Source organism: Dreissena polymorpha, chromosome 2 (genome assembly GCF_020536995.1).
Source record: "Dreissena polymorpha isolate Duluth1 chromosome 2, UMN_Dpol_1.0, whole genome shotgun sequence".
Classification (NCBI taxonomy): Eukaryota; Metazoa; Mollusca; class Bivalvia; order Myida; family Dreissenidae; genus Dreissena; species Dreissena polymorpha.
The window spans coordinates 87,441,746-87,458,746 of NC_068356.1; the positions used below are offsets into that span (position 1 = coordinate 87,441,746).

Genomic DNA, 17,001 nt, shown 5'->3' on the forward strand with positions numbered 1-17,001 from the left:
TGAATCTGAGTTTCTACCACAAAAGCAACACGCAAACATTACGCGCATTAGAGTTATAAGTATGAATTAAAATTGCAACAAATATTACGTTTTTTGCGTGATGATTTCAAATAAGTGGTTTTAATATTCAAACATAAGTATTTAACTAGACCGTATATCTATTTATTATTTTAATTAAAACTAGATCTGTATGCATAAGGTTGCCCGTTATCTGTGTATATCTGTATAGGCATCTTGCAGATTCGTTCAATGTATGCATGCTTTTAACGTCTTATGTTTAATTTTGAGGTTATTGTGACATTTAAAAGAAATGTATTTAAATGACACGTAAACATTTCTATATAAAATAAACAGAAGAGCAGTATTGTAAAATATATTTGACACGTCACGAAATCCGGGACCGGTTGTAAACGTTGCCCGAAGCTCCGTGTTTTGTACGAAACACAATCTCGACCAATAAAATCACAACACGAGAATTGCCGGTCGATAAGCGCATGCGCACTCTCACTACCGGTCTCTTTTGCCACGTTGATCACAACAGAACTGAAGTGTCATTTCATTTCGAGCAAGATTTGACAAAAATGCAAGTCCTAGGAGTTTTCTTACTGATTGCCATTGCAGGCACATTTGCAGGGGAATATAAAGATGAGAAAGGCGTCCTTGTTTTGACAGATGACGACATTGCAGATGCTATAGATGAGTTCAAATACATCTTAGTGGAATTTTGTAAGTTGGAATTTGTGTTTCGCTTAGCAAAAGCAGACGCTAATGTGAGCATAATTTGTGTGGTGAAGTTATTATTTTTTTGCTGTTATTCTGTATGTTTTGCATTATTCACAATGAAAATAACAAGATATTTGACTTATAATGCTTGAAAATTTAATAAATCGGTGTTGTTTGTTGCAATATGTCAATACTGAAATTAATAGGTTTTTAATTTGTTTTTACTTTTCCAGACTTAACAATAATTTTCTTCTTATTTTAAAAATGTGCAGCAATGCACTGATTTCTTATAATTTATACATACTGATGAATGACTAACATATGTTCTTATTGAATATGCTTAAAGAAGAAGTATTTAAAATAATAATTCAGTCTTAAACATTTTAATATCACTCACATTTTGCATGGTCCCGTGTTATACACATTTTCTGCTGAACCTACCAAATTAACAGATTTTCTTATGACACGTATTTTGTCTTTGCTTAACAGTCGTAAATATACAAATCAAACCTATTAAGGAACTACTTATTTGATGATTGACTTGCGGAGGTGTAATAATTTGCTGCGGAGGTGTAATCATTTGCATGTTATTATTTACTATTGTAGATGCCCCATGGTGCGGACATTGCCAAGCCCTTGTCCCAGAATATGAAAAAGCAGCACAAACACTTGCTGCTGAAGGCAGTGAGATTCGTCTGGCTAAAGTTGATGCAACAATTCAGCAAAAAAGTGCTGCCAAATATGAAGTTAAAGGCTATCCAACTATCAAATTCTTCAGAAATGGAAAGCCTAGTGATTACAATGGTATGTGCATGAGAATTTGATTAGTCATCATAAAAGTCTCAAAAGTCATTGCTTGCCTAAATTTATTGTAAACTCTAAACCATCACTCTCCCAAATTTCAGTTTACGCCAGTCAACTTCTACATATTAAAACTTTTTCTCACATGGACTTCTTCAGTTGTAAATTTGAGGCTGTCGTTTGGGAAACATATGTTGTTTTGTCAGCTTGGAAAATGGGCAGAACGTAAGCCTCAAATTTGAAGAAAAAAACGCTTTTGCCCTCATGCATTTTTACCGTCTTTGTCCGAGGGTTACAAAATTTTGTGGAGACTGTTTGATCCATTAATGTATTGCAATGTCTTTCATTTATCTAGTCTTTTTGCCGCCTGGTTTTTAATCTCTTTAAATATTTTCTTGGTGTGCTATCAGTGGACTTTTCGTGCGAACAAATTCCCAATCTCGAAATTTCTTTTTTTCCCTAAATGATCAGGAAAAGGCATAAAGAACTTTTTTAAACCTCCATTCAGCTGGCCGCACAGCTGCTGATATGGTCAACTGGCTGAAGAAGAAGACCGGCCCGCCAGCTGTCACCCTGTCAACTGTGGAGGAGGCCAACAAGATGATTGAAAAGGATGAGGTTGTTGTCATTGGATATTTCAAGGTAATCACTCATAACTCATACCTTTAAATTTGCTTTATGATACTGAACATGTATTACTGAATAAATGTTGGTAAATGCCTTATTATTTGTTACAATACTTTCTTAATGGTTTATATTTTAAATATGACAGTGACACTGTACTCTTGCTTTTGTTAAGCACATTTTGAAATGAAAATGCAATTTTGGGATTGGAAATTGTTCGCCAGAATGTACTTAGATTTGGGAAAATTTTAATTTAATATACCTCTTTATAAAATTATAATTATAAGAAAAAAATCATATTAATTATTTTGAATTTTAGTTTTATACTTTGTTAGATGTCATTAAGTGATTTTTTTTATTGCATTTTACGGACTTGTATGTACAGCTGAAAAAGATCTGTGAAAACAGTTTCTTTCCTTCATTTTGGGAATGGGGCTGGGTATTTAAGAATGAGGAAGAATCCTGTTGTTTTGGAAAAAAATGGGAATATTAGTTTGTTGTTTTTGCTTTCTTAGAAATAATATAAAATTGAGAATAAAATTGTTTTTACATTATATACATTTTGAATCTTAACATTGGGACTCTTAGGCAGTCATGAGTTAATAATGTACCTTTTGAGATTAAGAATGGGTCCAAATTTCTGCCCCAAATTTGACAGAACAGCCACATTTTTGTTGTAGGAGAGGTCATGTAAACATATTTTCACGATAAGTGGAACCAAAAACAGCCACATAATGAAATAATTATTAACCCTTATTTTAGTCTGCATACCAATAAACAGGTAACAATATATTTGCTTTTTGGAATCTGTGGATTTCTAAGTATTGTTAAGACTGGTATTGTTCTCCCATTTCTAGGAAGCAGATTCTGATGCTGCCAAGGTGTTCAATGAAGTAGCCGCAAGCACTGATGACATTCCATTTGGTATCACAACCAACAAGGATCTCTTCAAGGAGCATGAGATGGAATCAGATGGTGTCATGCTCTTCAAGAAGGTAATTTACTAGCATTTATATATAACCACACTTTTTATCCCCCGCCATAGGCGGATGGATATTGTTTTGGCGTTGTCTGTCTTTCTGTCAGCCTGGCACTTTTGTGTCCGGAGCCATATCTTGGAAGTGCTTTGGTGGATTTCATTGAAACTTGGTATGTGCATATATATATGGATAAGAGGATGATGCATGCAAAATGGCATTGTACACTATCTGTTAATAACGGAGTTATGGCCCTTTGTATCTTAAAATAATGCTTTTAGCTGAGTGTCAAATATAACACTTTTGTGTCCAGAAGCAAATTGACGGGGAATATCAATTAAAAAAATTTGCTTGTTTAACCATAATATATGAATACTGAAAATGAACTTCTATAGCTGGTGGGCTTGGGAATTTGATTTATGTGGGGTTATGCTTTTTAAGCCGGACACCACAAACATAACCATTTGATTTTCTGTCACAATTATTATAGAGCTTTATGTGTAAGCACGGTATGATGTGAAAATAAATTCATTAACGATACTTGGAATTGGGGTTTTAATTTGTATAATTGCTTTTTTTGTTAGTGGAATGAATGACATTAGTTAAAAAGTGATCAAATCTCTTTTTCCATGACTTTTAGACCATATTGAGACAGTTATGGCATGTGAGAGCATTGTGGTCTCCCAGGAGCAGTACCAGTATCAATGACCAGTTTATAACAATTTCACACTTATTATGAAATATGTTTCAGTTTGATGAAGGAAAGAACCGATTTGATGGTGAACATACAGCTGAGAATCTCAAGAATTTCATTACAAGCAACCAGCTTCCAACCGTTATTGAATTCACACAGGAGGTAATGTTTATAAGAGAATCATTGTGAATGACATTACACATGCCTAGGTTCATAGACATGTTATGAACCTTTGGTAATTTTACCTTGTGTCCTAAATGACCCTAAATCTGTACATTTTTTTTAGTGTGAGCACAGCACTACAAAAAATTGGTAAAAAAAGGATAGCGGTCTCAATAGGTGACATAGTTAACTAGAAATGGCGCGGCAGAGGCCGACGCGTATCCCCACGCCGAATGTTTGACCTAGGTGTGCCCCAGGGTTGGTAATGGGGCCATGCATAGCTGAGATTGACCGTATTGTCATAAGAGAAGTTCATCATCAATTAGAAGTGAATTGGTGTAGAAATGAAGAAGTTATAGTAAAAGGCAATTTTGGGTGGGTGTGACATATGTGGGCAGGGCGCCCCAGGGTTGGTAATTGTGCCATGCATAGTTGAGATTGACCGTATTGTCATAAGAGAGGTTCAGTATCAATTTGAAGTGAATCGGTGTAGAAATGAAGAAATTATAGTAAAAGGCAATTTTGGGTGGGTGTGGTCTATGTGGGCGGGGCGCCCCAGGGTTGGTAATGGGGCCATGCATAGTTGAGATTGACTGTATTGTCATAAGAGAAGTTCAATATCAATTTGAAGTGAATCCGTGTAGAAATGAAGAAATTATAGTAAAGGCAATTTTGGGTGGGTGTGGTCTATGTGGGCGGGGCCCCAGGGTTGGTTATGGGGCCATGCATAGTTGAGATTGACCCTAATGTCATAAGAGAATTTCAGTATCAATTTGAAGTGAATCCGTGTAGAAATGAAAAAATTATAGTAAATGGAATTTTTTGGTGGGTGTGGCCTATGTGGGCGGGCGCCCCAGGGTTGGGATTGGGGCCATGCATAGTTGAGATTGACCCTAATGTCATAACAAAAGTTCAGTATCAATTTGAAGTGAATCCGTGTAGAAATGAAAAAATTATAGTAAATGGAAATTTTTGGTGGGTGTGGCCTATGTGGGCGGGGCGCCCCAGGGTTGGGAATGGGGCCATGCATGGTTGAGATTGACCGTATTGTCATAGGTGAGGTCCAGTATCAATTTGAAGTGAATCGGTGTAGAAATAAAGAAGTAAATGTAAAATAACCTAAAAAAATGAGTGATAATTTCTGACGCGGCCCCACCCCAACCCCTATAACTTTTGACCCAGGGGTCAGATCAAAATTCCAAATAGTGCAGGGTCGCACATATGCTCATAGCTACCATGTGTGTAAATTTCAAGGTTCTAGTGCTTTTAGTGTAGGAGGAGATAGTGGCCAGGACGGACGGACGGCGGAGATCACCACAATATCCCCACCTTTTTTTCAAAAAGCGTGGGGATAATAAAGTTCATTAGTTGTGTAGCCTTGTCTTTAATTAAGCTTGAATCCTGGGTACTGCAATTTTTTTTATTCATCCTGTTTAATACATTTGGATGTCATAAAATAGTCAATGGATTGGTGAATTTCTCTTTACTTTGATTTTGGCTGCAGAATACCTTGACAATAGGAAATATACAAAGAAAGAACAGAAAATCAAAATTTAAGTTCCAAACCTTATTTGGAATCAGGTCCACTATGGGAATACAACACACTACTTAAACAAAATATGGAAATCTAATTTTACTAAATGCAGTTTTTATTCAAATATTGAAAAATCATGGCCTTTTTATACGCCCGTCTATGACGGGACGTATTATGGTATACCCCGCGTCCGTCTGTCTGTCCGTCCGTCTGTTAATGTCATACGCTACGTCAAATATCCTTTGACAGATTTTCTTCAAATTTTAACACAATCTTAATATTGATAAACCCTGATCCCCTTTCGTTTTTGACGGAATTCTGAATTGTCGTTCCAGAGTTATGGGACTTTGTTCTTCAAAATTTCGTGATTTCATTGAATGTCCTACTGTAGCTCAAATATCCTTCGATGGATTTTTTTCAAATTTCAACACAATCTTAATATTGATAAACCCTGATCCCCTTTCGTTTTTGACGGAATTCTGAATTGTCGTTCCAGAGTTATGGGACTTTGTTCGTCAAAATTTCGTGATTTCATTGAATGTCCTACTGTAGCTCAAATATCCTTCGATGGATTTTTTTCAAATTTCAACACAATCTTAATATTGATAAACCCTGATCCCCTTTCGTTTTTGACGGAATTCTGAATTGTCGTTCCAGAGTTATGGGACTTTGTTCGTCAAAATTTCGTGATTTCATTGAATGTCCTACTGTAGCTCAAATATCCTTCGATGGATTTTTTTCAAATTTCAACACAATCTTAATATTGATTAACCCTGATCCCCTTTCGTTTTTGACGGAATTCTGAATTGTCGTTCCAGAGTTATGGGACTTTGTTCGTCAAAATTTCGTTATTTCATTGAATGTCCTACCGTAGCTCAAATATCCTTCGATGGATTTTTTTCAAATTTCAACACAATCTTAATATTGATAAACCCTGATCCCCTTTCGTTTTTGACGGAATTCTGAATTGTTGTTCCACAGTTATGGGACTTTGTTGAATGTCAAGGAGACGGCGCTCCATGCTCATGTACTTATAAAATAAACCATGTATTCAAATACAAATAAACTGAAGTAAAAAAATGATTCAAAGGGTTATTTATTATCTTACTACTTCATTGGCGAACGACGGGCGTATCATGCGCTCATGGCGCAGCTCTTTATTGAGTTTATTGATGCATTTACTTTTTTCTAAAACTGTTATATAGTTGATACATATATAGTCAATAAAGATACATATATTATAAATGAGGTCCATAGTTCTTCTTGTTGGCAATGTTAGTGTTTTTTCCAGGCTGTTTTAGCGTGGCTCAGCGCCATGCCCTTTTTTGCCGCGCCACGCTGCCCCTTTGGAAGCCATTTAGCGCCACGCTGCCCCTTTGGAAGCCATTTAGCGCCACGCTGCCCTTTCCAAAGGCCGCCGCCCTGTCCTTTCATGAGCATCCACTGTTTTCCGTCCTCTTAAAAGCTGCCATGCGCCCTTATTGATAAAATATTTATGGCCGCTTGACCATACTTTTAAGCCGAATGTATCCGAGTATGGTCCCAAGGCAGCGAAGATTCCCGCGGTTGTGAATTAGTCATGCGTGAATAACCACGTGTCAATATCAATCGATAATGTCAGTGGCTTTGTTGTAACAAGCACACATATCACCCCGTAATGTGTACTCCTCCATGATAAAATCGTGGACAGTTAATCCGGAGACTTGTAATGAAAACCTCGATGTTATCCTCTTTAAAATTATGCATTTCATGCATATTTCAGTTATATCAAAACATTTATTTTTAGGCGTAATTAAGTTTTTGAAAAATGTTTTATCTTGATTGTTATCGTCTTTAAGATAATTAATGATTGAAACAATAATTAACATATACTAATTAAACAAAAAGCGAATCGAGAATAAGGCGGACATATACGAATTTACGTTGCTATGCGCAACTGTCGCTTACATCATTTTAACAACTTTACAAGATGGCGGACTATACAGAAAATTACTTGTGCCAATTGGCAAAAATGGCAAATAACGATCAAATTAACAATAGAGAACATACATTTAGACAAGATTAATGAAATGCCTATGATAATCAACGATGCACACAACGTTTTCGATACCAACAACATATTTATTAGTAATCTACTTAGTGGATGATTGCCACGGAAACGAGTGTTTGCAAATCGTTAGCGTCAGTTTACTTTAGTTAAAAATCTGACAATATTATCGTTAGAAAACGGGATAAGACAAACACGGTTTCACTTATATGTTAGTGGATCTGTTTATAATCAGATTCATATGCATATATTGCTTTATTGTGTTTGTCGTGCTGTACAGTTTACTGAAAGTTTGAAACAGCATGGAACTCGCAAGGTATATATATTCCATAATATTAATTAAAGTTAGTTAAATACATCAATTACCATTAAATCTGCGTGTTTATATTTTTTGTTTTGCACACCTGCCTCTGATTAAATGTTTCTCCTAAAAGCAGGTCTTCACGGTACGTTTTCGCCCTTTTTTTGCCTAAACTGCACGTTAAAATGCCCTTTTTGAAAGGAATGCACCTTGCCCCTTTGCCCTCCTGGAAAAAACACTAAATGTATGTTAATAAATAATAAGTTTGTGGTGTGTAATAGTTTTCTTTTTGTTTTAAATGCCTTATAAATATTACTATATAGAGTCAATAATCATATTTTTGTTATGGTGCACAGAGTGCCCAGAAGATTTTCGGTGGTGATGTGAAAACCCACATTCTGCTGTTCTCTGACAACGTGGAGAAGGACAGTGACAACATGGTCGCATACAAGGAGGCTGCCACAGGCTTCAAGGGAAAGGTAATGAGACATGAAGGGAGATACACTGAGCCCCTTTTCTAGAAAAACTCTGCCTAATGCTTGTGTGAAAAGTATCGGCCCAGATTAGCCTGTGCCGTCAGCAGGATGACACTTTCCACTTTTATAGAGATTAAAAAAAGGAGCTTCTAAACAAAAATCCAGTGTAGGCGGAAAGATTTTCTCCATGTTTACCTGTGCAATCCGCTAGATAACACCTTTCACACACTCATTTAGCCCAGCATTCTCAGAACCAGGCTCGAGTAATGAATCAAGATGTTTGATTTTACAACTGACTTAAGGGCAAAAGGAAAATTGTTTCAATACACTGCACTGACACACAGTTGTCTCCCTTTAAAGCCCTTTTGAATAATGTTCTGGTCTGAATTAGTGTTTAAGATGTCTGTGTAGGAATCAGGAGATACTTGGAAAGCTCTCGAGATATTCTCTTTAGATCAAAGTACAGATTCTTCCACACACAAAAAGCAGAATAATGAGTATCTAGAAAAAACATAGGATATTGATGTTATCAAGCCTAAATAAACAGGTAAAAACTTAACCCATTTATGCCTAGCGCCTAGAAAAAAGGCCTTGACAAACAGCGTAGACCCAGATGAGACGCTGCATGATCCAGCGTCTCATCTGGGTCTGCGCTGTTAGCTGAAAGAAATTCTGTAAAAAATATAAATATAGAAATAAATATACTAGACATCCGTAATTTTGGAAATAAATTGATCCAATTCAGAAGGATGGGAGAGTCCACTAGGCATAAATGGGTTTAGCTTCTTGTGAATAAACAAAACATGACAGCTAATATCTCGACACTTTACAGGTACTCTTTATCTACATCAATATTAATGATGAAGACAACGGCAGAATCCTGGAGTTCTTTGGCCTCAAGAAGGAGGAGTGCCCAGCCATCCGTCTCATCCGCCTTGAGGAAGATATGACAAAATTCAAGCCAGAGAAAACTGACCTGTCCGCTGCCTACATCAAGGAATTCGTGTCCAGCGTTTTGGATGGTAAAATAAAGGTAGGGGTAATTTTTCATTGAGGCGATTTGGTTTCATTGTTGTATAGCTCTTACAATATTTGACTTTTGGTTTCAACCATTAATTGCTTTCTAAATGTCTCAACACTGTGTTATTTAATTTTGTTGTTCGGTTGGTTAAGCAGATAGATTGATATTATTATTATTCAATGTCAAAATCGTAGTTTATTTTATGAATCTTTTAATATATCTTAGTTCTTTCTTTAATAAATAATATAATAACTTAAATGCATTGTTGATTCTCATTTGTGTCAGTTATTTCTATATATTTTCAAGTTGTTTGACTGTACTATTGTTAAAATTTCAATCTGACATGGTCATAACTTCAAGCTGACAAGGTCAAAATTTCAATCTGACAAGGCAATAACTTCAATCTGACAAGGTCATAATTTCAATTTGACAAGGTCATAACTTCAATCTGACAAGGTCATAATTTCAATCTGACAAGGTCATAACTTCAATCTGACAAGGTCATAATTTCCATCTGACAAGGTCATTATTTCAATCTGACAAGGTCATAACTTCAATCTGACAAGGTCATAATTTCAATCTGACAAGGTCATAAGGTCATAGTTTAGATCTGACAAGGTCATAATTTCCATCTGACAAGGTCATAATTTCAATCTGACAAGGTCATAACTTCAATCTGACAAGGTCTTAATTTCAATCGACAAGGCAGTAATTTCAATCTGACAAGGTCAAAACTTCAATCTGACAAGGTCATAATTTCCATCTGACAAGGTCATAATTTCAATTGGACAAGGTCATAATTTCCATCTGACAAGGTCATAATTTCAATCTGACAAGGTCATAACTTCAATCTGACAAGGTCATAATTTCAATCTGACAAGGTCATAATTTCAATCTGACAAGGTCATAATTTCAATCTGACAAGGTCATAACTTCAATCTGACAAGGTCATAACTTCAATCTGACAAGGTCATAATTTCAATCTGACAAGGCAGTAATTTCAATCTGACAAGGTCATAATTTCCATCTGAGAAGGTCATAATTTCAATTTGACAACATCATAATTTTCATCTGACAAGGTCATAATTTCCATTTAACAAGGTCATAATTTCCATCTGACAAGGTCATAATTTCAATCTGACAAGGCAGTAACTTCAATCTGGCAAGGTCATAATTTCAATCTGAAAAAGTCAGTTCTAATGCATTTGCTTATTATCCCTCCTTTGCTCCCATATCAGCCCCACTTGATGACAGAGGAAGTGCCAGCTGACTGGGACGCCAAGCCTGTCAAGGTCCTTGTTGGAAAGAATTTTGAGGAAGTTGCCAAAAATAAGGACAAGGATGTCCTTGTTGAATTTTGTAAGTATTTCTTAGTTGTTGGTCAATTTTCAGATTCAAATTATAATTGATGTCCATTTTTGTGTGCAGTGGATGACTTTGAAGAAACATCTGATTCTCTATGTCACATCAAGGAACCTAATTGTCAATGCGTCAGGTATATTTACACCTGGCAAAATGAATGCTTTATCAGACCATCGTGTAGCATTTGCACTGTATTTCAGTATTTCTACGACAAGTTTTCTGATCAAAGGTCAAAAGTAATATTTAGTCATCAACAGTTTGTACGTGACATTATTAGTTGCACTGTTAGTAACTGATGGTGTATGGGATATACACCCTTAGTAATTTCATACCATACGAGAGCAAAGCTAGAGAATGGTATGAAAGTACTGAGGGCGTATATCCCATACACTATCAGTTTCTTACTGGGTAACAATTATATCTCAACCAACTACTCAGGGTGTATGGAAAATACTCCATGGGCCCGTGAGCGCTCTTATCCAATCAGATTAGATCATTTTTGTAGGAGGTGAGATATAAGCCAATGTTTGAGGCCAAAGAAGAATGTGATAGCATCTAAGCCCTTTGGACACATTTCTTGTTACAAGATGAATCAACAAACTTGAGGTTTTCTTATCCAAGTAAGTATGTTAATAAAAACTGTGATAATATAATTCCTTGCACCGCCCACTTTCAGATGCCCCATGGTGCGGCCACTGCAAGCAGATTGCACCCATCTGGGACCAGCTTGGGGAGAAGTACCAGGAGAGTGACAGCATTGTGATTGCCAAGATGGACTCCACAGCCAACGAGCTTGAGGACGTAAAAGTCCAGAGCTTTCCCACAATCAAGTGCTTTCCTAAGAATGGTGCTGCCGTAAGTTATATTCGGTCATTATAGTCTATATAAGCTAAATAAATTTATTTTAGTGTAATTTTCATGTTTTGAATGATGGATTTTGTCAGTTATTTTAAGCGAGGCTGTTTTCGGAGAAAACCCGAGCTATTGTCATAGCCAGCTCGTCATCCGCCGTAGGCGTCGTGCTAAAACCCTAACATTGGCCATAACTTTTTAAATATTGAAGATAGCACCTTGATAGTTGGCATGCATGTGTATCTCATGGAGCTGCACATTTTGAGTGGTAAAATTTCAAGGTGAACATCATCCTTCAAGGTCTAGGGTCGAAAAAACAAAGTCAAGGGAAGTAATAAGCTTTAAATGGACATAGTTTTCTGACCTGCCCACGTATATATTTTTGTTAAATAAATCAAAGCGGTGCAGTAGGTGGCATTGTGTTTCTGACAAACACATTGTGGTAAAAGGTCAAGGTCATCCTTTACGGTCTATGGTAAAAAACAGATTTAAGGGAAGAAATAAGCTTTAAAAAGGGAGAAAATTATTCAATATTGAACATGGCCACTTTAGATATTTGGCATGCATGTGTATCTCATGGAGCTGCACATTTTGAGTGGTGAATCTCCAGTCACGGTAGTGGCTTTTAATTATTTGCTACTAAAAATAGAGATTTTTAACAATTATTTTCAAGGGAAGTAATTTATATAATTATAAATCTCGTATTATATATTTCCTTACCAAGAATTGAAGTTCTTTTCACAGTTACTGTACAGATTTATTATTTTGATTATTTATAACCCAAATGATTGATTTTTCGAAGTTTTTTTTTTAATGATATAATTATAATTTCTTTCATGTTCATTACATACCTGTGGACTTATGTCCATAGATACATGACCAACTCTGGCTATGAAGTTTTATGGAAAAAAAAAAACTCTGGCTATGATCTCTTTTAAACCACAGGCCTTGGTTGTAAGTGATGTCTGACATGGTCATAGTTGACTCTGAGACCCCCCCCCCTGGTTGGATTGGACAAATTTCAAGGGAAGTAATAACCTTTAAAGGGAGATGATTTCTATACCTGCCAAATGATAAATAGAAATTTAATTTCAATGCGGCGCAGTAGGGGGCATTGTGTTTCTGACAAACACATCTCTTGTTGGGTCATTAGGCCAAAGGTCAATGTCACTGTGACCTCTTAAAAAAAATTCAAAAAAAAATTCTGAAAACCTTTCGCAGCCGAGCGTTGCACCTGTTATGCGGGGCTCTTGTTAAGGATTTGAAGTTGCACATATTACCTGAAATTAAATAGTTGTTGACCGGTGGTGGTCACAAATTGGCACTGTTGATGTGTACATGCATTCTGAATAAATTTGTTTATGGTTTGTGTTTGTTTATAATATAAAACAAATAATGTTACAACATTCTAAATGTTGAAAACATGTTGATTTATGCAGTTGTATCCTACATAGTGAACATTGTTATGCGTATCTATATTAAGTGAAGTGATATTTAGTAATATAGATAATAACATAAATGTCCTTGGTACGGCACTAATCTATTTCATTAAGCATAATGTTCACTGATTCAGTATGAACACAGTTAATTCAGCATTACGATGTCATTGATTACTTAAATGTCCTTTATATGAGATAAATATCATTGATTTGGCACAATATGTCCAATGTGTTATTGCAGGTTGTTGACTACAATGGTGAGAGAACTCTAGAGGGATTCAGCAAGTTCTTGGATTCTGGATGCAGCAAGGAGGCAGCTGGTGCAGCATCAGAGGAGGTGAGAAATAATGTGGGCTGTTTTATAGTGTGCACGTTGGTAACAAGGGGCTTAAGATGATGTGTAGTGTCGTTCCAGATTCACTGTGCAGTCTGCACAGGCTAATAATGGACGACATTCTTCGCTTGTAAAGTAATTTGTGATTTAAGGAGGTCTCTTAGCAAAAATCCAGTTTATTATGCATTATTAAGCCCTGTCTTGTCTTAAAGAGCCTGAAATGTTTTTTGTTTTTACCTCCCCCAACACTATAGTGGGGGGGACATATTGTTTTTGCCTGTCTGTTGGTTTGTTGGGTTGTTTGTTTGCGTCAAACTTTAACATTTGCAATAACTTTTGCATCATTGAAGATAGCAACTTGATATTTGTCGTGCATGTGTATCTCATGTAGCTGCACATTTTGAATGGTGAAAGGTCTAGGTCATCCTTCAAGGTCAAAGGTTAAATATATGGCTTCAAAGCGGCGAAGTAAGGGGCATTGTGTTTCACAAACAGCTCTTGTTTAATTGTATTACTCTGGTGAGCTATGGTTCTAAAGCCTACGTAGGGCAAAGGTATTTTTTGTTGTTGTTTAGGATAAAATTACAGTCTGCGTTATGCTTGTAGTATTTTTCATGTAATACTGGGTTCTGGAATGCTATTTAATACCCCCGGATCGAATGATCGGGGGTATATTGTTTTTGGCCTGTCTGTCTGTCATTGTATGTGTCTGTCATTGTGTGTTTCTGTCATTGTATGTGTCACAAAACTTAAACCTTGGTCATAACTTTTGCAATATTTAAGATAGCAACTGTGTAAAGATTGAAACTTGATATTTGGCATGCAAGTGTCTCATGGAGCTGCACATTTTCAGTGGTGAAAGGTCAAGATCATCTTTCAAGGTCAAAGGTCAAATATATGGCTTCAAATCGGCACATTAGGGGGCATTGTGTTTCTGACAAACACTTCTCTTGTTTCATTCAGTGGTGTTGTTTCTCATATCATAATGTTCCAGATTTCGATTATAATACTATTGATGATTGAACATTTTTTTCACGAAATTTACTGATGTAGTATCCCCAAATATAATTTTAAAATAGTCATTTGGTATAATATTAAAATAACTGTCTTAACAATTAGTACATTGGAAATTTCTTTCTCATGGAAGGATGAGGATGATGAAGAGGAGGAGGAGGAAGAGGAGGAGGCAGAAGGGGGAAATAAGAAGCTTGACGACGAGCTGTAAATACGCTCTCTTCAAGTTGTGGATTTTCATCATATCGGTCTATCATCCATCCACTTGCAGCCACGGAATGAGTGGTTTTGTAACGGCCCAGTGAATAACATGGGCAGCTTTCTCGATTCAAGATTTTTGTTTGCTTCCAGTGCCAGAAAAATAGTGCTAAAATTGCGTTTGTTTAAAATGAAATTAAAGAAAAGTGCCTGTCAATGAGATTTATACTTTTTTGTTACTGCTCAAAAGTATTTTCTACCTTTTTATATAGCAATTCTGATTTGCATGGTTATATGTTACATGCATAAAATTGCATAATGTTTGAAAACCAAAACCAAAATGTTTTTGAGAACTTACTTAATATTGTTTTATGGCATGTTGATAAGGTATCTTTATAACAGCTTTATGTTTGTTAAGATGTGCAAACAAAGCACTGTGGCTATAAATTAGGTTTATTTGTCTCATTTCTCATTCATGTTTAATCTTTAAAACAAGTATGTCTAGTCAACAAACCCATGGTGAAAGCTTGGTGCTGGCCCTACTTGTGTTATAGATCGTCTCATCTAGGTTTTACAAATATTAATACATTTTAAAGTGTTTGAATTCTTGAATCATGTAGGTCTTCAAATTGATACGTACACTAAAGTGTGCGCCAGTGTTGTTCAATTATGTTGAAAACACATAGGACTTTTCTCACTGATGTTTAAAATCAAATAAATATGTTCATTATACATCAAGCTGGTGTTTATACCTTGAAAGAAAAATGTGTTCTTAGATAATGACTGTGAGATTAATTGTGCATGGCAATTTGTTGTTATTGACTAGGTGATGTGTTTATTTTTTGTTGGCCTTTTTTCTTTTTTTGGTCTAAGGAATTTTGGTCTGCAGTTTACAGACTGTATTTTTTAAGATATATTTCAACAAATATACTTAATATGTTTTTTGTTGTTATTTATATCTTTATTTTTATTTTTTAATTTTCATGCTGCCACAATACTGTTAGTGACATCTTTCTCTATTGTACAGTTCTGTTTTTCCCTCTGAATTTATAATATATTTGTTATTTAAGAACTTTTCACATTTTGTCTTAATTATGGTTAATTTATGTCTTCTCATATTTAAAAATGCGTCCTTTGCTATGCATATTGTGTTATTTTATTGCATTTTAATTATCATCATTATTTACAACATCTTAAAAATTATTTACTGTTATAAGAAACCTAAATTCATGTTTACGTTGTTTTTTTGTTTGAAAATGAATGCAAGGTATTTGTCTGCGTGGAAGGTAATTTTCAACAACTCCATCTAAAATGTGTATGAGTTGGATGAGGTAGATAAGGTATTTACAAGAAGTGAAAGATTGGTTTTAAACGTTGATACTATATTTTTGTAAGCTAAATTAGTACCAAAGTATTTGACTGAATAAATAAAACTACCTTAGCTGATTTTCAGCATAAGGTATTGGTCTTCCAGTACTTTCAAGCACATGGGTATAAGCTTATTACATACAATGTATGTTGTGCTATGAACTTAAAAAATTGGACACCCTTAAGTTATGATCAAGTTTACTTGGTGTTTTTGTTTGAATTGGCAAATGCACTCATGTATATTTTGAGTTTTTTTTACAAATATGTGTTATAATTGCAAGACCTCTCTTTGGCATAAAGCTATAGATAGATTGTTGTAAATTATTTTTGTGTATAAATAATGAATGATTCAGAAAATTTGGAGTAAGTTTGACAGTGTGAGATTAACGTGTGGTTTGCTGTTTGCGCATTCCAGTGTATTTGCGAATGCATTTTTATTCTCGTACGATCATATATTTTGAATAGAGAATGACATCAAAACCTTGAGCACTTTTTGTTGACATTCTATTCCAATAAAGCGCAAATTGATTTTTTTTACAAAATATTGGCTGTTTTGCATCGTTAAATTAGCTGTTTTTGCTTACTTTTCATGTTAATATCAGTTAAGCGTTGAATTTTTCATGACACTTTGTTCTGTTAGTGATCAGCATTGGGCACAATTGGAAGACATCCGTCTGTTTTGTAGCGGATGTTTGTCCATGCTTCTCAAGCAGTATAATACACTTTACTTTGATGTATTATTTATTATCTGAAAATGGTCAAAACTAGTATTGTTTCTTGTGAAACAAATAAATTAAATACATATCAATGTGTTTGTTTTTGTCTGATAATTACACTGTTGTATTATACCCCCCCATTACCATGAATGTAATTGGGGCTATATAGGATTCCCTTTGTCGGTCGGTCGGTCTGTCCCCAAATTTTTATCCAATCTTCACCAAACTTGGTCAGAAGTTGTATCTAGATGATGTCTGGGTCAAGTTTGAATATGGGTCATGCCGGGTCAAAAACTAGGTCACGGGGTCACTTAGTGCGTTTTAAACCGAAAGAAATTTGTCCAGACCATAACTATTT

General features: G+C 35.5%; 1 protein-coding gene across 1 annotated transcript; it reads left to right on the plus strand.

Annotated features, from left to right (window-relative positions):
* Window positions 1-498: 498 nt before the first annotated feature.
* On the plus strand, window positions 499-16,731 carry LOC127867951 (protein disulfide-isomerase-like). Its single transcript, XM_052409472.1, has 11 exons — window positions 499-726; window positions 1,330-1,527; window positions 2,033-2,166; window positions 3,006-3,143; window positions 3,877-3,981; window positions 8,220-8,342; window positions 9,172-9,372; window positions 10,599-10,719; window positions 11,399-11,577; window positions 13,255-13,350; window positions 14,495-16,731. Exons 1-11 carry the CDS (start codon window positions 582-584, stop codon window positions 14,570-14,572), a joined length of 1,518 nt encoding a protein of 505 aa, XP_052265432.1. The 5' UTR covers window positions 499-581; the 3' UTR covers window positions 14,573-16,731.
* The last annotated feature ends 270 nt before the right edge of the window (window positions 16,732-17,001 follow it).

What these genes read in the sequence shown, in the direction of transcription:
- LOC127867951 (XM_052409472.1), top strand. Translation starts at nt 582, where the DNA reads ATGCAAGTCCTAGGAGTTTTCTTACTGATTGCCATTGCAGGCACATTT. An exon ending in GTGTCATGCTCTTCAAGAAG is followed by an intron (nt 3,144 to 3,876) that starts GTAATTTACTAG and finishes AATATGTTTCAG; the next exon opens with TTTGATGAAGGAAAGAACCG. An exon ending in TTCCTAAGAATGGTGCTGCC is followed by an intron (nt 11,578 to 13,254) that starts GTAAGTTATATT and finishes GTGTTATTGCAG; the next exon opens with GTTGTTGACTACAATGGTGA.